This window comes from Lissotriton helveticus, chromosome 4_1 (assembly GCF_964261635.1).
Source record: "Lissotriton helveticus chromosome 4_1, aLisHel1.1, whole genome shotgun sequence".
NCBI lineage: Eukaryota > Metazoa > Chordata > Amphibia > Caudata > Salamandridae > Lissotriton > Lissotriton helveticus.
In genome coordinates this window covers 940,049,878-940,071,218 of record NC_136063.1, presented here as the reverse complement: position 1 = coordinate 940,071,218, position 21,341 = coordinate 940,049,878, and the positions used below count along the sequence as shown (strand labels likewise).

General features: G+C 43.0%; 1 protein-coding gene across 18 annotated transcripts in view; it reads right to left on the bottom strand.

Annotated features, from left to right (window-relative positions):
• Positions 1–772: 772 nt before the first annotated feature.
• Positions 773–21,341, bottom strand: part of EPB41L3 (erythrocyte membrane protein band 4.1 like 3) — an 860,969-nt gene continuing 840,400 nt past the window's right edge. For 13 of the 18 annotated variants that reach the window (XM_078687549.1, XM_078687552.1, XM_078687542.1 and 10 more), the window contains 3 exons: positions 10,638–10,718; positions 10,261–10,377; positions 773–1,867 (listed from right to left, as the gene is read on the bottom strand). In XM_078687549.1, the coding sequence (XP_078543675.1) occupies positions 10,267–10,377; positions 10,638–10,718 (192 nt within the window). In that variant the 3' untranslated portion in view covers positions 773–1,867; positions 10,261–10,266. The remainder of the gene's footprint in view (positions 1,868–10,260; positions 10,378–10,637; positions 10,719–21,341) is intronic. The other 5 variants (XM_078687558.1, XM_078687559.1, XM_078687560.1 and 2 more) reach the window with 1 other exon arrangement.

Genomic DNA, 21,341 nt, shown 5'->3' with positions numbered 1-21,341 from the left:
GAAGCATTGGTCCACTAGGAAAAGATATTGCTGGAAATTGGACATTGTCCAGTTTCCAGCGGTACCTTTCCCACTTTGATCAGTATTCTGGAGGCTAAGTAAGGCCCCCGAGCACTAATCAGACTGAAAGTCGTTGGCACCTAGTGCAACAGATGGCTTTTGGTTTCGCTTGAATTACATCAGCATGTTGTTTGCTGACGGGTAACATAACAAAAATAAAAACTCGGGATGCAAGGGAAGCTTTTTCCTAGCATCCCAGCTTTATTTTAGAAAACAAATCCTTCTGATGATTGCACCAGAAAGATTTTCTCATTCCATGTGGTGGATGAAGTGTCCATGTCCTCCGCACTATGTAGGTAATCCGGTAGACATGAACAGTTTGTTCACCTCTTTCAATTGGTTAAACTGCTTTTTGTAAATAAAGCACTGCTTTGGGAAATCTATTATTGTGCTGCTGGGTGGTTGTTGAGTTCTGAGCTTCCGTATCCCAACACTACCTACCGGAGAAGCCTGTGCATGCTTGTCACTGCAACCACTGACAGTCATGTGTGTAAGGGGTTGCCCCAAGCCCAGTTTGCAAAGCCACAGTAGGACGGACCCCACAACATCAGAGCCAAACGACTCCAGCACCCATGACTGAGAATCAGTATCCCCTGCTTACCCTATGACATCCCCCCTCCACTAGCCACCCCCGGCGGGATCTAGGTGGCTGGGTCACTTTTACGGTGAAGATACACTTGTTACATTGTGTACACAGAGGACAATGCCATTGTTAACGCATTTACCACTTTTATTTGACAATGCCGAAACACACACTCACCATGTGCTGTGATGCAAGTGACAGTGCTGTAGAGAACATATGCTTGTGGAAGAATGTGTATACATCGGGAACACTACATAGGGTACAGTGGCATTTCTGTACAGATTAAGGCTTGGCTTTCTGAACTAATTAATCAATGCTGAGCAGGTTTTGAAATGAAACAGATTTACTTGCGAATGAGAACAAAATCAGCAATAATAATAATATTACAAAAACAATCAACATGATTATTCCAGAGTTATAGTTTTGCATTGTGGTAAGCCAAGGAAAAAAATGCAGACATTCCCTCCAGGGCCTCTCAAATGACAACCACATAATTTACAGGGTTAGGTTTGTGAAGGGTGGATAAGAGTACACCGATTTCAAAATTGAAAACGACATGAACATCCAAATTAAAATGTCAAGTTAAAAGACTAAAATTATTACTACCTTATATGGTAATAAATTAGGTATACGAAGCACAAGATTAATGACTCATCGTTGTTTATCAGGTAATAGGAATAAAACCAGATAAAACAAATACAATATTCAAGTTTTTTAACTGAATAAAATGTGTTATTGGCACATCTAAGGTGTGGTAAAACATTATACACAGTACCTATACAGCTTCTAGCGTTTAGGGTCGTTTTCTGTAAACAAAAGGCTTTGACTCATCTAACAAATGTCACTTTGTTGAGACTTTTGTAAAGGTATCGCAGGCATGAGCTCTTTGCGTGGTACAAAATCACTGTTTATATGACAGTCGTTGATGGTCGTGCAGGTATTGCGGGAAAACAGACGTTTTATGGAAACCTAAAAGTGCAGCTTTGTCTTCGTATAGTTGCGCCATGCAATACTGCTTTACAGATGCGGAATCTGATTGCTTTGAATGGGAAAGGCTTTCTGAGGTGTCTTTAATAAATAGTGCTTTGACCAAGAACGATCGCTCTTCTGGAGTGATTCTCCATGGACAGATGCAGGTCAGTCGGATGAATATTGTTACTCCACGCAGGCTTTCTTCCTCCTAATGATTGGCATGACTGGATTCAAAAGCAAGCTATTTTATTCCTGTGGAGAAAGGAAAAGAATTCAGTATGTATTTTTTGATCATACAAAAACCCCAATGTCAGTGATGAAAGAAGTAACAGAAGGAACAAGACGAGCAAAAGGAATAGAAGAAGGGTGGAGGCGTCTTCTATTACAAGGGAGTAAGTATAGTTTCTCTGAAATTCAGGGGAAATTAAATTAATAAAAGGCATGCCTATTCGAGCAGAGTTGTGGGATTATTATGTCACTTTCGGGGTCCTGGCAAAGGAAACTCGGAGCTGGGGGAATAACATAATCTAATTCTTCACAGAAGGTGTTAAAGGAATGGATTTGCGCTCCCACAAGGTAGTGAGGCATAACCAGCAACAGTACTCAAAAAACCCTGCTATATAAAAGGGGTGTATTAGCAATGTAGAAAAAACTGAACACGAACCTTACTAAGAATGTGCATTGCTATGCCTTCCCTGGAATCCATTTAGTCTCTTTAGTTTCAATGGGTACCCAACTACAGTGCTAAGCCATGTTTGCTGTTTAGGCAGGTTATAAACATATATCGTGGAACATTTATAACGTTGTTTTAATATAAAAGAAACTGACGGCAAACATATTTTGCCTAGAAGATAAACAAATTGTCTACAAGTTGGAATTTCCCTTTGTCTCATTTCAGAAAATAGCGACGTTTTGTTTAAATATAAATGTGTGACAGTATATACGTTCACATTCTTCCTAGTGAAAACAGTAAGTAAGAGTGGCTGGGGTAAATTTAGGTCCCATGTAAAATAAGACTGTAACTAAATAAATAAATAAAGCATGGCAACAAATAAAAATGATGTAATTCTCCAATTAAAAGCCTATGGTTATTGCAGAACACTTTTTTAAAAACGGGGTCCGACATTAATTCCCAATCATTAATGTTAAGGTGATTAATTTACATTGAAAACACGATACTCTTTTAACCGCATGCGCGCTAGCTGTTTTCCCGCTGTGCGCTGCGTTTTTCAAAAAGCCGCGTTACATGACGAGCTCAGCTCGTCATGAGCGTACGAGCGCTGTAACTCGGAAGGGGTTAAGGGTCCTCAGACAATGTGGCAGAGAGAAGGAACTGCAGCCCTATCAAATTTAAAGTAAGCAGAAACTACAAGTGGGGCTCGCTCACATTGTAAATGGGCTTACCCCTAGAGAGGCATTTGGGGGAGTATGGCACATCTGGAAAGTAGACAAGCTGGAAACTCCAGTTAGGTGTCTTGGGGTTGTTTGCACAATGATTCTTAACAAATAACACGTCTGCAGTGGCTGAATTAGTCAAGATCCATCCTTGTTTGCTAGCCAAACCATTTAAAATAGCTTCTAGCTAAGAACACCATGGGTGCATGTGCAACCCGGAACTTAAGGATAAAAAGCATACTTGACATGCCTTGATTCCCTCACAACTGTCTGGGTAATTATGGAAAAGGGTTGATGCCCCGTTTCCCGCACCCCCTCGAGTTTTGTTTATCGAGACCTAGAAAGCAGAGATTTGCTTGAAATTAAAAAAAAACTATTTATATAAAAATGAGTCATTGTTCTGTTAGGTGCTGGGCTTCTCGAGGTGTACAAAAAAAGTGATGGATGGAATGCTTAAATTAATCTCAGCCACTGGAAATTACGCGGGCTGAATCCCAATTCATTGTTATTTTGCACACTGTATCATCTTAGTTTGGACCCAGCTATATGCAAATCAGTCTTGGCCCTGCTACAGCCCAACCTGCCAAGCCAGGTCCTCCCTGAACTGGAACACAAGCAACCCAAGACTGGTTGGTTGGTTGGTTGGGTTAGGTGGGCAGATCAGGGAGAAACCCTCAGTTTAGTCTGACTTAAAGGGACTAAGGGGCATGTTTACAGTGAAGTGGCGGATCATGGAGTTAGCCTCTTTGGCTTAATGCCACGTTCTGCCACTTCTGAAACGCAGGCTGTGCCATATTTACATCAGTATGATGCAGCCCTGAGTTTCCCTATGTGCTGGCGCTAAATGTTGCAGCCTAGCAGCAACAGAGGCACCCTTGCTCCATGGTGCAAGGGTGTCTTCGTTGAAGGGAAGATTTTTCATGTGCAGGAAGGTGTGCCTTCCTGCACGTAAACAAGCTTTAAATGACGTTTTATCACTTCTATGTGTGCTGCTTAATGCAGCTCACACAGAAGTTACAAAATGTCTACAAAATTTCTTTTTTTTAAAAAAAGATTGTTTATGTGCAGGAAAGGACTCCTTCCTGCACATAAACAATTAAAGGCAATTTGCTGTTTCTATGTGTGATGCATTTTGCAGCACACATGGAAACAGCAAAAACGAGGAAAAATCAAGCATTTCTTCTCGTTTCACCTATTTAAGACCAGGTTTTCCCTGGTCTTATTTTTGGCGCTGCCTCCTATTTACGCCACCCTTGTAAATAGGGGACAGTGTCAAAATCAATGGGTGTTCCTGTGAACGCCCATGCAACACCAATTGCTCTCCCCTTTCACGCTAAGTACAGCGTGAAATGGGGCCCTATTTACAAGGCAGTGTTAAGCCACGGTAATTCATCCACTGGTAATTACTCGGGCTGCACTCCAGTCAATCCTTTTTGGCTCACAGCACAAAGCAGCAAGAAATGGAGATCTCACTTTCAGATTAACAGTTGTATGTCATATCGGCAATGATTAATATTGTTAAAACCATATTAGACTCTTACTTAGATTGAAGGCTCCTTAAAAGATCAGCATGTCTATCAGATAGTAAAAATAGTCTGCTTCATTTCACTCAATCAGATTTCATATAGAGACCAATTACCCACCAAATGTTCCTTCTTTAAGTATCAACCTAAACAATTGTTTCCAAATCGGGACAAGCCCAGTGAGAAAAAGTCGAACTAGGACTTTTGGGTTTACTTCCTCTTCACAGACCAATAACACAACTAGAGCTACTGACTAATGGTGCTGTTATCAGGCAGAGCACCTCCAGCGCGCTCTTAATGGCTTTTTATTAGCAAGAGGTGGGTTTAAGCACCTGAACCGTATTTCCCTAAGAATGTGAATTCCATGTTCTGATTTGTTCCATATGTACCACGTACATATGCCTAAAGGAACTGGGAAAGCTTGCTTTATGGAGCTTATGCGCAGCAGTGTAAATCGCCTTTGTTTATCCATTTTATATTTTAACCCTTTACCCCACTTGTATGGAAAGAAAATATATAACTATTAGAAAGATATTGACACAGAAATGGGGAATGGGGCAGATACAGGATTTTTTTTAATGTGGTATACATTTAAACTTGTTATCTTTCAGGTGTAGTGCCCATGACCTCAGTCCATGACAGCGTGAGTTCCATGGGCAATTTGCAGTATCCCTATGAGACCTGTTGTCGGGTTAGTGCAAAGATCAACAGGCCCTTGCAAAAGATATGGGTGCAGTAACAACGGACTGAAGGAACCTGGGAAACATGGGAAAGAAAAAGTGAGAAGGACTCTTCAAGTCTAAGAGCAGGGACAAAAAGCAAGTGAAAGGCCTTACACCAAATGGCCAATTTTGCCAGTGGTGGCCCCACTCCTGCATTTCAACGATCTGGGGAGATGTAGGAAGACCTTACCACTCTTACAAAGCGTGTACTTTGAGTTGCTCCATTGGAAATGTGCATGACAACTTGAATGAGATACATCAAGGGATAGCTGTTTATGTGGCCAAATCAGAGTGCTGAATGTCGATGTATAGAGTTTAAGAAGAGGGCTGGTGCTGCAGAGGGAAAGTTGGAAAAGATGGAACTAATGGTGTTACAAGTAAAAAAAAGTTTTCTCAAGTATGTTCATGTTCCAGGTGTATCCACTGGCTTCAAATGATCACCTAAAGCATCAAGTAGAAAGGCTATGTATGTATGTCCGAATACGGTATTTCTATAGTGGACCTAGACAAAAGGCGGTGGAACACTGTACATGGTCAAAGGCAAGCCTAAAATCTATGAGTAATAGGAGAGGACGCTGAGTTGTGGAGGGTAACACATTATTACGTAGTGTTCTTTAAAGAGGTGAGTCTTCAACTCTTACTTAAATTGGGGCGGTCCTGATGGCTACAGGGATGTGGTTTCAGATCCTCAGTGCATAGATGGAAAAAGCCTGTTGCCTTGTTTTTTACTTTTTTGCACTGCTTAGACGTGAGTCTGATGGTGTCAAGGCTGTGGGTGTGCAGAGCACTGCCAGAGATGGTGGGCTTGTCTGCAAGATAAGTGGAGGTGCGGGTTTTGATAGCTTTGTAAATTATGTACCTTGTTTTGATGATGGTGCAGGCTGACTAGAAAATCTGGAGGGATACAAGACTATCATGGGCCTCGGACGTCCCCCAGTTGTCAACGAGGTAGATTTATCAAGACATTTCTATAATTTCTTGACAGGAGATTCTTTCTTAGTCACAGATGACCCTACCCCCCAACCCCTTTGTGTCAAACCTAATTCCAACAAAGAACCCTAGATGGGATGATAGGGGGTTTAAACCTGGTCACTCTGGGCGAGGAGAACATGCAAGAAATATTCTTAGAGAAGTGGCAGCGTGAATAGAATTGTGCCACCAGGAATCAGATTCTCCTATTCTTGGACCTGAGCACTATGACTATGACCATCACCAGAAGGAGATGGTGAAGATCGGTGCCGTTGCCTCTGCCCTGTTCCCTACATTGTTGAAGATAAAAGTAGGAGATAAAGTGACAGTGTCTGCCAGGGTGCATGCTGCAGCAATCCACCTAGTCTCTTAGACATTTGGAGTAAGGAGGTCGGATGGGACTATACCCGCACTGCGGCAGCAGTATTAAGACTGAAAGGCCCAGATTTACTACCATTTTAAGTCTGGTTTATCTCACTTTTTAACGTAGCCCGACGCAAAATGTATTTCTGGATCTACTAAGCCATGCAATTTGTGTGGCTTAGGAAAAAAACAAAATGAAGAAATGCAGCATACAATGCTGCTCATGCTACTTTGGGTCAGAGAGGCCTTCCATGAGTAGTGCATAAGATTCCCATGCATACACCCATAGATTTTGGCACAAACCAAGATTTACTAAAGGCAATAGTGATCCTACCCAAGGCTGGCATAACAAGAAGAAATATCTTAATTTCTTCTTGGTAGTTCCTCTTTCTATGTGTGCTGCATTGTGCAGCAACCATAAAAAAGGAATATGACTATAGATTGTTTTTATGCCAGAAAGTATGCCTTTCTGTACAAAAACAATCCTGCCTGTAACACAGACTCACCTGCACCATGATGCAATGGTGCCTGGTTGGAGTTAGGCTACCTGAAGTGCACCAGTGCTATAAGAGAGTAGAGGTTTGCCATGTCTCTGTAGATTTGCTGCATTTCTGCTCTCGCCCTTTCACACGAATCAGCTCAGCAAGTTGCCGTGCTGTGTTACTTTGTGCAAAAGGTTACTAAATCAGCCCCCTAAGTGTGATCTCTTGAGGCTACCTGTTTTGAAGTAGTTGGAGAATGTATCCTCTTTAATCTACCACCCGACTTTCCATTGGAATCGTGTTTTGACCTATTTGGCCTAACCTGAGGCTGTAAAACCAATATAGAGGATGTATTTGTCCCCCTTCATGTCCCCTTTTTAGAGTCCACCTCTTATACATAGCCCTCGGGCTCAAGACATATGGCTATCACACCTTAAATATCCCTTGAGGTTTCTTTGTCTTTCACTTCTCTGCCCCCTCTTCTCCATTTCCTCCAAATTCTAATTTAATATTTATCCATATTGACGATGACTTTCATATATACCATCTGTACCACTGCCCTCCTGTAACAACTTCCATAGAGAACTTCTGTTGATGCACACAAATATATTTACACACTGTTGTGGTTATATTTTTTTCTCTGGAGTGCACTAAGTTATGAACGTATCTTGGGACGGACTGTGTGTCCAATATATTAAAACATTAATGAAGTTTAACAAAAAAATAGAAAGGGGCCGGGTGCCAAGACATGAATGTTGCTATGGAAAAAACAACTTTCATTTATCTTTCAAAGGTGCAAAATATGAAAACTTGGTATTCTTTTATTTTATAGTACATATGCAATACAGTGACAGAGTAAATTAAGCTACAGGAACAGGATTGAACAAAAAATAATGCTAGAGTATAATTTTACTAAGCATTGACTATCTCCAAAATTAAATAAGGATTGCAATGCATTTGTGCGTTACAATGATTGCTAAAAGGTACAAAATATTAATAAATTCTTCCTATAAGTACTTTGGTTGTAATAAAAAGTATAGAGTCTTGGTGATGGAGACACACTTGCCAGACAGTATCTCTAAAACAGCGAAGACAGTAGTGTCAGGAATTGGCAATGGGCAACACATATCCAATACGATAGTAGGAGCATAGAAAGAGAAGAGATTAGATTAAATAATTTAACTAAAATGATTCTATTATAGAATGAAGGATCATAAGAGATGGTTTTATGCGCTTCCTCAAACAAAGGAAAATAGTAAAATGACCTATGCACCTGTAACCTAAGGAATAACACGCAGAAACGTGTCACGAGAATAATTTTGATAGGCAGGTATGTGGAACAACGAGAAAGTAAAATAGCAGGTGGTAAAGGTACTAGTCAAGTGAAGTGGGAATGAGACAGAGGTAGGAGAAAACTGGCTTGCCTGTTCTGAGAGGATACAACAAATGTAGTCCAAGGATATATCTATTTAACTGCCCTCAAGATCTTAGTCCAGTGAATTCTATCTAAGAGTATCTAAAAGCCAAAAGCAAACTGGACATGTGTGATGTGCAAAGAGGTAGTTAGTGGTGATGTTGTGATGTGGACTCCTGCGTTAGGATTGACCGGATAGTCGCAGAGTGACAATTTATTTACGTTCTTAGAGCTATTTCGGGAGTCACAATATCCTGTTTAATGGCCTTTCAGTTTTTACAAACAAGAAACAGGGCCTCCTCATTTAGAGGCATACTTGTTATACTATCGTGATACCTTGTATAGAGCCATGGGAAATAAAAAATATTCAAAGAGGAGACATTCCCTCCTGAAAAGTATTATAATGCTATCTATTTTTACTCGATTACAAATTTCTCAATACAACTGTCCAACACTGCTCTTCAAAGAGCATTTCTGCATCCTACAGGACTGTGCTAACCATGAAGACACGAATATGTGTATAACCGTAACTTTTTTAATTGATTCACTGGAAAGCAGACAGGCTCCTTATTTACATAATCTCGCCTACTATTTGGTCTGCAAACAATGCATCTCAAACTGTATCTTGGATACGATTTAAGTAGAGGCCAATTGTATCCTTACCCTGAGTCAAAACATTAAGGGATGCATTTCTTCCAGGGACCTTACCGCAACAAATACATTACCAAATGTGAAAATAATTTGCCATTTCCCTACTGTTTATCCATCACCACATCTATGGCTACTAAATGCTTCTGACTTTTTTTTTTTAATTAATTTTAATAATGTTTCCCAATTACGCCCAGTCAAAATTTAGAGGAAACCTCTGGAAATGCAAGTACTCATTCTACATTTGCTGTAACAACCAGGTGAGTACTGCACACATTTTCTTTTAAAATTTATATTTTTTTGCTCCAAAACAAAAGCCACAAAGATAAACATAGGGGTAAGAAAAAATACGCTGGAGTTACAAAGAGGTTTTTGCATTTATTGTGAATCAAACAGGCAGCCACTAAGTTGCAACTATTATTCAAAGCAGCCTATGCACAACACAGCACTATAAGCTCTTGCACAGCACGTTAGTATGAATGATATGCTTCCAACGGGTAGGGGAAGGAAATTACGTTTAGGTTTATGATCAGAACAATCGGGATATACCTTTTTGGACAAAAGTGGATACAAAAAGGCTGCATTATTCGTTGCCTAAGGAACAATGCCAAGCCACAAAGGAAACAATTAAAATAAAAAACATAAGAAGCATCTATAAAAAGTAAGGGAATAGAGCAGCACGTACCCTACATTAAAAGCTATTTCCCCCAAAAAACTAAAGCATTGACACAGTTACGCCCAAGACAGGACTCACAGCCAGTGTTATCTTGCACAAACGCATTGTTAATAGTCTGGACACTTACTACTATTAAAGCACACATAGGTTAAGAAGAAGGAAACGGACACGGCCGTCCAAGCCTGGAAATATAAGCAGCATCCAACAATCCAAAGGGAGCAAACAGTGAGTGGTTCATTCTCTCACTGGCATGGTATGAAAAGCATCTATTCCAAATCAGGATGTGCCTCAAGCATGCTTGTTTGAGGCAAATTTATTACTTAGACTTCAGTGCCAGGGAGAGAAAGAGAGACGGAAAGGGAGGAGGTCTTAGAGGTGGAATATGAAAGGAAAATGCCCTTTGCCACATGCCAGCTTACAGAGTTGCCCAGGAGAATCACCTTCTCCTCTTACCTGTGGTCAGGCCTCCCCATCTTCCGGTGTGATCTCTGTTTCTTTATGTACCACTACTTTGGTCACTGACATGTCAGGGTGCTGCTCTTTGGCTTCTTTAATTGCCTGAGCCAGCGCCTAGCCCAAGGAAATCACGGAAGGGCAAAAACAAGAAGGAGGTGGAACATGCATGATCAATAGCAAGGTGAAGATTCATGAAAAAGTACACAATTTACAAATGAAGAATGATTAAAACATGAAATACGTTTGAATTATTTCATTAGGTTACATAACGCAATTTCAGGCATGTCAGAATTGTTTTTAAAAATTAAAAGGAGAAGGTTAATGGCTCTTCTGCCATAGGCGGGGAGGGGTCTGGAAGTGATGTAATGCTCTACCTGATCGTGGTCGATGTCTGCGTCCCCTGTAATGACTATTCTTTTTTCGATTCTCGTCTCCGATATGCCTCCTTTCACAGTCTAATCAAACAAACGGAAACAAAAATAGCCTTCAGTTGATGCACAGTATATATGTTTTTCATTAGGAGGAAAAATACTTAATTTTAAACACAACCAGGATAATAAAATTATTTTAACACTTTTGTAGCACGTTCCCATCTTCTAAGGTACCCTCCTGCTTTGCAATTCGGAATATAAAGTACTCTTGGCAAGATGCATTGAGCCTGCTTCCATCATAACGCCTTCCTCTTCTCATCCGGTGTGACCCAGTTGATGCACACCAGTCCCTTTCTTTCAGACAACTCGGTACGTTCTCCTGTACCATTTTCATCTAGCGTAAGAGCTCAGAAAATAGGGTAAGGTCTCTGAAAATTTACAACCCGCAAAAACGTGGAAAGTTCATTTTCTAAGGCATTTCCTTTATTGTGTGTGTGGAACCCCCATATGCAGTGTTTTAAAAAAAGACACTTCGATTCACCTACAATGGCCTTCCCAATGCTGCAGATTTGGGCTTACCGTTAATGATCAGAAACAAGCTCTGCTTCAAATGCTGTGGACAGTTCTTGGCACATGGCACATGTATAGCCTATGTCTACAGCATGAGAGAATTGCTCTAGCTGCTGCACATTCTACATATTCAATGCCAAAGCTGTAATAACGTCTCTAAAAATGTCCTTACTCTTGTGAAAAACAGGAATTTGTCATAAATACCAACTGGGCATCCTTGCTTCAGCACCATCTGGTTAAGGGTGTCTGATAGAAAAGGCAAGTCCCTGTAGCGATTTATCGGTTGAGTCTGCTTTGGCTTTGGACGGCTTTGGGATACACGCCTCTCCAAGGACTCAGTAAGAAGACAACAGCAACAACTGGAATCAAGACCAGTAGGAAACATCTAACCCTTCCTCGTGTGAAGGGGCTGTGGCACACAGTGATATCACATGGCACTGTACAAACCTATGAAGAATCTGTTTTAAAGCAAAGCATACTGTCTAAAATCTGTTTATATTATCTTTGAATGAAGTTCGTGGGCCTGTTTGAGGGATAGTTCAACATGAGGGGTAGCGACTTCGCACTTTTCCTAGTACCTCTTATATGGGCATATAACACTGGGCGTTGCAACAGGCACTCTTAAAACAGTTTTGGTAGAGCTGGACAGCCATTATTTGTTCCCTGACTCATTGTTAGAAAGCTGACTAAGTTTTATTGAATGCAGTGTTATTTTTTTTGCACACCAAACACTCATGAGACATTACAGTAGTTTTACCCGACTTTCATCTTTAATTTATTTTTTATCATTCTTTAATTGCTTCACAACAGGTGATACACCTTTGACAGTCACCTCACAACATAACTACTGAGACAAGAAGCACTATGACTCAGGGTAATGAAGATTACTAGTAAGTAATAGCATTACCATCAGTTATATATTTCGTACTGGTAACAATCATTAGAAATGACATATTTTATGGCTAGGCCAGTGGTGTATTTAATATACTGAAGGCCGAGCAGAATGCCTTGTGTGCTCCATGTTACTTTTTTAACCCGTTTGGCATTCTGTTTTTGTTCTTTCTGAAACATACTCCTAAACTGGGACTTTGTTTCTACACCCTGTCATTTAGGCCCTTCGGTGCTCAGGACGGCCTATAGCCATCCTCAGCCATAGTGGTCATGTGCTGAGGATGGCTCCAACCCGTCCTCCACACACCCACGATGGAAGTGCTGGCGCTCCCAACATGCCCCGCAGCATGCCTCCATTGGTGGTAGCAACAGAAGTGCTCCCCCCCCCCACGCCCCGGCAATCTGATGATGTCAGAGCGTGCTGAAGTCATTAGATTCCTCCGGGGACGCACTTGAAGGCATTTAGGAGAGAGGACCTCATTAGGGTAAGTCCTTCTACTTACGGGGGGGAGTTTTTGCAGATCAGTCAGACGACGGAGTGAACACTGTTCCTTGTGGCACAATCTGCTCTAACTGTTAAGGTTACGCTAAAAAGCTTGTAGGTAAAAAATCTTCAGAGGGGACACTGCAGTGCCTTGCGCAGTGATGAGCGCCTAGCTGTGAAAGTTTCAGACAGGAGTAATGTCCACATGCTGATAACCGTTCATGATGAAAGTACTTCACCTGGGACTATTTAGGGTGAGGTTGCTGAAGTGTGCAAACCTGTCTGCATTTTAAATTCAAATAAGCACATGGGTAGTGTAGATCAGAGGTTGGATGGAGCCTTACAGTGCTGTTCGTAAGTCATACATTTGGAAGAAAAAAATAACTGTTCATTCATTTCATTTGGAAACCTTCAATGCTTTTGTTGTGTTTAAGGATTGTTCTCCAGATTCAAAGATGACTTTTGTTCAGTGCAGCAGTATGTAATAGGCATCCTTGTTGTAGTGGAGCAGGGAAGTGTTCCTAGATGTGGAGTGGTGGAGGATGTGGCTAGATTGAAAGATCCCTACTTTCCTGATTACATTCTTCCCACACTCAAAAATACTTTTCCCTGTAGGAGATGTAGAGTCTGTCTCCAAAGAGGCCTGGAAAAGGAGAGTCATATGTGAGGCTTCGAGAGTCATTCTAATCCTGGGCTGTGTGTGCCAGCATGTTCTAAATCGTACCAAGCGCGACTTAAGTATTGGGAGCAACCGTGAGAGTAAGAGTGCAGTGACTAGTGTGTATCGTTTTATACTTTTTGTTCAGTTTCACAGTTGGCGGTTGTTTGATGCATTTAGTTAGACCTGTTGTGTTTGTAGTCATAGTTGTTTTTTCATCTCCTTCAAATTAGTTTGTGTTTTTGTGTTTGTGATGGTGGTGTGTGTAGACTGGCACTTGGCTTGTTGTGTGTGTCGACCGGTGCTTGGATGATGGTGTGTATAGACTATTGCTAGGCTGGCGGTGTGTGTAGACTGGCGTTTGGCTGATGGTGTGTGTAGACTGGAGCTTGGCTGATGGTGTGTGTAGGCTGGAGCTTGGCTGATGGTGTATGTAGACTGGCGCTTGGCTGGCGGTATGTGTAGACTGGCACTTGGCTGGTGGCGTGTGTGGACCGGTGCTTGGCTGATTATGTGTATAGACTATTGCTTGGCGAGCGGTGTGTGTAGACTGGAGCTAGGCTGACGGTGTGTGTAGACTGGAGCTTGGCTGCCGGTGTGTATAGACTGGCATCTAGCTGCCAGTGTGCGTGGACGGGTACTTGGCTGCTGTTTGCATGGACTGGGATTTGGCTGGCTGTGCATGTGTGTACTGGTGTTTAGCTGGCAGTGTGTGTGGACTTGCACTTGGCTGGCGGTGTGTGTGGACTGGCGTTTGGCTGCCATGTATGTATGTTGTGACCAGCAGCAAGTCACTATACACACACACACACACACACACACACACAATCACCAAAACGCCACTCCACACATTCCACCACCTTCCAGGCAGTGTAATTATTGTGTCTGAACTATCTGGCTAGTGGTGTGCACACTGGCAGTTTGTGTGGTTGGTCTTTGGCTGGTGGTGTGTGTGTAGTGATTTGCTGCTGGTCACTACACACACATTACCAGCCAACTGCCATCCCACACACCCAGTGAGCTGCGAGGTGGTGTGATTGCTGTGCCAGTCCTGTGGCCATATGAAAGTAATGGTCCATTGAATGGCGTTGTTTGTTGATGTGAGTGTTGCAATGTGGTGGGCCCACGCCTGTAGGGTGAATGGTTTTGTGTATGTGATGTATGAAAGGAGTGTGAATGGCCTGGAAAGCGGTTGGTGTCTTGTTGTGGATTTAAAGCTTATGAGTGGTGAGTCATTGGTTCAGTCTTCTCAACTTTCAATTATATTATTAACAAGTGAATTACATTTTTGTTAAATCTTTTGGTAATAAAGTTTATATTTTGAACTTTTCATTCATCCTCGTGCCAAATCCAACTAGCATGTGTGTGTACATATTGGTGCAATAATATTTGTCTTTCTCTACCAGGGTGTACACTGTCTATGAAAAATCTACCAACTCTAGATATTATTGTAAACTAGACACCAGGGTGACTCCAAGGTGGGATGTGTGGATCCCTCAAAGTACTGGACTCTGCTGCCACCCAGAGTTCCCACATATCTCCTGAAAAAAATGGTACCTCACCTGTGTGGGTGGGCCTAGTGCCTGCAAAAGGGTGGGGTCCAAGACGCATTGTGTCAACACCAACATTTTGGGCCTGGGTTCGGTGTCCACCCATGAAAGCCTAGTATCCATGCATTTCTGAAAACTAGACACCAGGGGTGTACAGGGTGGTGTGCCTCCTGTGGATCCTTCACAGTTTTCTTACCCACAATGCCTTGCAAACCTCATCATTTGGCTAAAATCTCATATTTTCCTTGCATTTCTGTGAGGTATTCTTCCAGAATCAGAAGGAATCCACACAATTCCTACCATCCAGCATTTCCCCAATTGTGTGGCTGGGGCTAGTGCTTGTGATAGGAACGGAACAAACTAACCTCAATGGGAGTCCTCGCCAAGGGTCACTCATTGACCTCAGTTTGTTCTGTTCCTGTCGCAGGCACTAGACCCAGCCACACAAGTGAGGTACCATTTTTATCGGAGACTTGGGGAAATGGTAGGTGGTAGGAAATGTGTTGCTCCCTGTAGATTCCAGAACTTACCATTTCAGATATGTGAGGAAACATTTATTTTTTAGTCACAGTTGGATGTTTGCAACAGGTTCTGGGTAGGAAAACCTGATGGGAGTATCACAAGTCACCTCACCCTGGATTCTCCTAGGTGTCTAGTTTTTAAAAATGTAAATTTTTATTAGGTACCCCTAGGTGCTGGCTGAGCTAGGGCCCAAAATCTGTGGCTCGGCCCATTGCACAAAAAAATGCCAATTTTCAGTGGAAAAGTGTTGTGTCCATGTTGAGTTTTGGCGCCCTACCTGTCACAGCCACTAGCCCATACCCACACAAGTGAGGTAACATTTTTATGGGGAGATGTGGGGGGAATAGTAATAATGGTAGGAAATGAGTTGCTCCTTGCAGAATCCAGTACTTTCCATTACAGAAATGTGGGGACAGTTTGCTTTTTAAGTCAAAGTTTGAGGCTTGCAATGGCTTCTGGGTAAGAAAACCTGGTGGGAGCCACCCAACTCTAGCTTCTCCTAGGCGTCTAGTTTAAAAAAAAGGTACAGGTCTACTAGGTTTCCCTATGTGCCGGCTCATTTATGGGTCACAGTTCACAGCTAGGCACATTGCAAAAAATGCAAGTTTTCAGTGGAAAAATGTGGTGTGTCCATTTTGTTTTTTGGGCCCTTTCTTATCATGGGACCTAGGCCTACTCACACAAGTGTGGTACCATTTGTATAGGGAGACTTAGGGGAACGAAGAGTAGTAGAACAAGTGTCATTGCCAATTGTATTTCTCTGCATTTGTGCCCTCCAAATGTAAGTAAGTGAGTAAGAAAGAAGACATTTTGAGAATTCCCTCCAATTCACATGCTAGTAGGGGTACACACAAATTCAGAGATGTGACTATAACCACTGCTTTTAAACTCCATATCTTGTGCCCATTTCGGAAATACATAGGTTTCCTCAATACCTATTTTTCACTTTGAATATTTTACTATATGAATTGCTCTATATCATGTATACAACGAAAAACCATTACAAGGTGCTGTTACATTTTTGGCTCTGGGAACCTCGAGGTTTGGAAAACCCACAATTCTTGTATACCTCCGCAACCAGAAGGGTCTAGCAGATGTAATGGTGTACTCCTTTTGTAAATTAGCCATCGTGACGAGAAGTTACAGCTGAAAATGTTGTCACAAATGGATGTTTTTTCAGAATAATTTTCAATTTTTTTTAATGGAGCACTTTTTTACCATACAGTGCAAACTATTTCCGAAGGTATCAGAGCACTTTAAATGAGCGCTTTACATGAGCACCTGTTGCGTTACAGATGGATGCATTCATTTTTATCATGGGGAAATTACGTGATTTTCCCAGAATCACAGGATGTTGAGCGTCCCTGCAGAGACTCGAACCGGGTCCCCCAGCTTCATGGTCGACTGCCCTAGCTGTTAGGCCATATCCTCTCCCCCCAAAATACACTTATGTTTCTTTGGGAAAACCTTGAAGGGTCTACACAAATGAATGCATGCTGAAGTTAGAATGTTGTATAGTTTTCAGAAATGTATTGTTTTCTGGGATCCACCATTGGTTTCACACCCGTTTCCATCACAAACTGGAAGAGTTTGAAAGCACAAAAAATAGGAAAAATTGGCAATCTCCCAGTAAAATATCAATACAGTGGTAAAACAAATGTAGTTTTCTGAATCAAGTCTGCCTGTTCCTGAAAGCGAGAAATACAGTGATTTTAGCCCAGCAAACAAACTTTAGCTATATTTTGGCTAATTTCTCAGTACCCTCCAGAGGAATCCACAAACCCTGGGTACTTCTAGAATCCCCAGGATGCTGGAAAAACTGGATGCAAATTTGGTGGGGATAGCTTATGTGTACAAAAAAAACGTTATGGAGGCCTAAGCAGAAACTATCCCAAATACTCCAAAAAAGGCTTAGCACGGGGGAGGGAGGCCTAGCAGTGAAAGGGTTTACTGACATTTTATTAGTGTTGAGTAACCAGAGCAAAGGATTGCTACATTGTTCACTCAAAGATAATGGGACTGTATGTCACTCACTGTTTCTTATCCCTACCGCCAGCCTTTCCAGGCCCAAAGCTGAGAAACCCTCTGCACATGTATTGGGATGTGGCTGGAGCAGTCTTAACTCCACATAGGTTCAGAAAGCACACAAGGCAAGAGGTGAATATTTCAATTTTGCTTTATGCATGGGTCTCTGAAGCCTGGGCTGAAACCGGAGGCCTGTCTGCGATTTCTCCCTCTACTATGATTCCACCTTTACCACTTGGTCACAGACTTGGGTGGTATTAGTGAGTTGCTTGATCTTACCACAGTATATGACAAGGTAGCATAGGTGGAATCAGAGTCAAAGTATCCAGCTCCATCCACCACTGGCCCAAGACAGTGTCTTGCGAAGCTCCAGCCGGTGTAAGTTTTCCACCATCCTTCATTAAACCCTAGGTTTTTGGCCCCCAGACCCTTCTTGTCCCTGGTTATTCTGCCACTACAGATGCAGGTCAGGTGTTCGCTCTCACCATGCCTCCAGAGACAGAGAGCTGCATTGGGTCCCTCTCTGTTCCCTGAGGTATGGGTCGACCTAGCACCAGGTAGTGGTAGCAATGAGCCATGTGGCTTCTACGTGACCAGTTTCTAGCTTCTCCTGTTCACAGTTGCATTTGCCAACAATGATACATCCTTAAGAAAGAACAGATGATGGGCGGAATGCTGAACAAATAAAATATTCACCCCAGTCATAGTTCTGGGTTAAATCCATTGTTTAATTTTTCTCACCATGCCATTCCAGTTTGCACCCAGTCATATGGAAATCCGTCTTTACCCTGCTCCACCCGGGAAAAGTCCAGCCCGAACTGCCAGGCCAGGTCCTCCCTGGCCCAGAAACAAGCAACCTGGGACTGGTTTTGGGGAATCCCCCCTCATCAGCAAGGCTAGCTTGAATCCGGTGGCATTGCAAGGACGAGACTCATGTCTGGGCATACCCTTTCCACTTAGGGCGACAAATGCAAAAAGAACAGATGTTAAACAGAATGCTGGATCCAAACTGGGGTTGCATGGTGAGCAAAATAATGATGGATTTAACCCAGATCTCTTGGCTGGAGGTGAATGTTTGATTTGTTCATCATTCATCCATCATTTGTTTGCACAGCATTTTTCGCCCTAAGTAGTATGTGTATGCCAAATGTGGGTCCCTTGCCAGCAGTACCACTGGATTCAAGCTAGCCTGGCTGATGAAGTGTGATACCCCGAAACTGGTTCCACAATACTTGCTTCCAGTCCAGGGAGCACCTGGATTGGCAGTTAGAGCTGGACTGTTCCCAAGAGGAGCAGGGTCAAGACTGATTTAGATACTGCTGGGTCCAAACTGGTGTGACGTGGTAACCAAAATTGCAATGGATTTAACCCAGATCTCTTGACTGGGGTGAATGTTTGATTTGTTTAGCATTCTGTCCATCATTTGTTTGTGCAGCATTTTTCACCCTAAGTGGGATGGGTTATGCCAGACGTGAGTCCCTTGCTTGCTGTGCCACTGGACTCACGCTAACCTGGCTGATGACTTGTGATACACCGAAACCGGTCACAGGATGCTTGTTTCTGGTCCAGGGAGACCTGCTTGCAGTTAGAGCTGGACTGTTGCCACGAGGATCAGGTGCAAGACTGATTTAGATACTGCTGGGTCCAAACTGGTGTGACATGCTGAGCAAAAGAATGATGGAATTAACCCAGATCCCTTGACTGCGGTGAATGTTTGATTTGTTCAGCATTCAATCCGTCATTTGTTTGCACAGGTTTTTCCGCCCTTTTCTGGAATCGGTTTCGGGGTATCACCCCTCATCAGCCTGTCTAGCTATCATCCGGTGGCATAGCGAGCATGGGACCCATGTCTGGGCATACCCTTCCCACCTAGAGCGACAAATGAGAATAGATGATGGACGGAATGGAATGCTGGGTCAAAACTGGAGTTGCATGGTAAGCAAACTAGGAATGGATTTAACTCAGATCTCTTGGCTGAGGGGTGAATGTTTGATTTGTTCAGTATTCTGCCCATCATTTGTTTGTGCAGCATTTTTCACCCTAAGTGAGATTGGTATGCCCAGACGTGGGTCCCTTGCTTGCTGTGCCACTGGATTCAAGCTAGCCTGGCTGTTCAGGGGTGATGTCCGGAAACTGGACCCAGAATGCTGGTTTGCAGTCTAGAGAGGACCTGACTTGGCAGTTTGGGCTGGACAGTTCCCATGAGGATAAGGGTCAAGACTGATTTGCATATGATTGGGCCCAAACTGGGGCGGCATGGTTGGCAAAAGATCAATTAATTGAACCTAGATCTTTTGACTGAGGGTGAATGTTTGATTTGCTCAGCATTCCGTCCATTATTTGTTTGCACAGCTTTTTTCGCCCTAAGTTGGATGGGTATGAACAGACGTAGGTCCCTTGATTGCTGTGCCACTGAATTCAAGCTAGCCAGGCTGATGAGGGTTGATACCCCAAAACCAGTTCCAGGATGATTGTTTCAGTCCAGGGAGGACCTGGCTTGGCAGTGCAGGCTGGACTATTGCCATGAGGAGCAGGGTCAAGGCTGATTTGCATCTGGCTGGGTCCAAACTGGGTTGGCATGTTGAGCAAAAGAATGAATATGCTACTTACCAGTATGCATCTGTTCTTGGCATGTAGGGCTGCTGACATTCATATCTATAGCATAGATTGCCGCCTAGTGTTGGGTCCGGATGATTGCACATTGTTGTCCTGGAAGAGTCTTCGAAGTATCACGAGATAGGTGGCTCCTCCCCTGGACTACAGTGCGCATGGGCATCGACTCCATCCTCAGATTGTTTTTAGCCATTGTGGCAAAGATGGAGTGTAATAGTGTAAGCGATGGCCATGCCGAAGAGTAAATGCAAGAAAAGTCTGCAGCCGCTACAGGCGCCGGGGAGGAGGGCGGGCGATATGAATGTCAGCAGCCCTACATGCCAAGAACAGATGCATACTGGTAAGTAGCATATTCAGTTCGAGGCATGTGGGCTGCTGAATTCATATCTATAGCATGGAATACATAGCAGTCCCTCCATTAACGGCGGCCGCCTGTGCCAGCTGCAGAAGTCTGAAATAGTGTCTTAAGAACAGCCTGCCCTACAGCTGCATGCTGCTTGGAGTGCACATCTACACAGTAATGTTTGGTAAAGGTATGTGGTGTAGACCATGTGGCTGCTCTACAAATATCTTCCAAAGGGATATTACCAAGGAAAGCCATAGAGGCCCCCAACTTGCGGGTGGAGTGGGCTCTGGGGGGGACCGTTAAAGTGCGCTTAGCCTTGTGATAGCAAATCTGAATACACTTAACGATCCACCTGGCTATACCTGCTTTGGAAATGGGGTTGCCTTTGTGCTGGGCTGAGAAGGCAACAAAGAGCTGTTGTGTCTTTCTAAAGTCTTTTGTCCTATCGATGTAGTACATCAACGCTCTTTTGACATCAAGAGTGTGGAGCATCCTTTCTGCTACTGTTTCAGGGTTCTGAAAGAATGCGGGCAGTTCGATGGTTTGATTAACATGAAACTGCGAAACCACCTTAGGAAGGAATTTAGGGTTAGTGCGCAGCACCACCCTGTTGGAATGAATTTGAATAAATGGCTCTTGTACAGTGAGCGCCTGTAGCTCAGTAACACGTCGTAGAGAGGTAATGGCAATGAGAAAAGCCACTTTCCATGTTAAGAATTGAATCTCACAGGAATGGAGAGGCTCAAAAGGTGAGCCCATCAACCTGGTGAGGACCACGTTGAGGTTCCACACAGGAGCTGGCGGGGTCTTGGGAGGGATGACCCGCTTCAGCCCTTCTAGGAAGGCTTTAATGGCAGGCACCCTGAAAACAGAGAGGTGCTGCCTGTTTTGGAGATAAGCCGCTATGGCGGATAAGTGTATCCGAATGGAAGCATATGCTAGATTGCATTTGTAAAGATGTAACAAATAGCAGATGATATTAGGAATGGATGCATCTAGCGGGTTGATGTTGTGTTCTGTACAGTAAATGACAAACCGCTTCCATTTC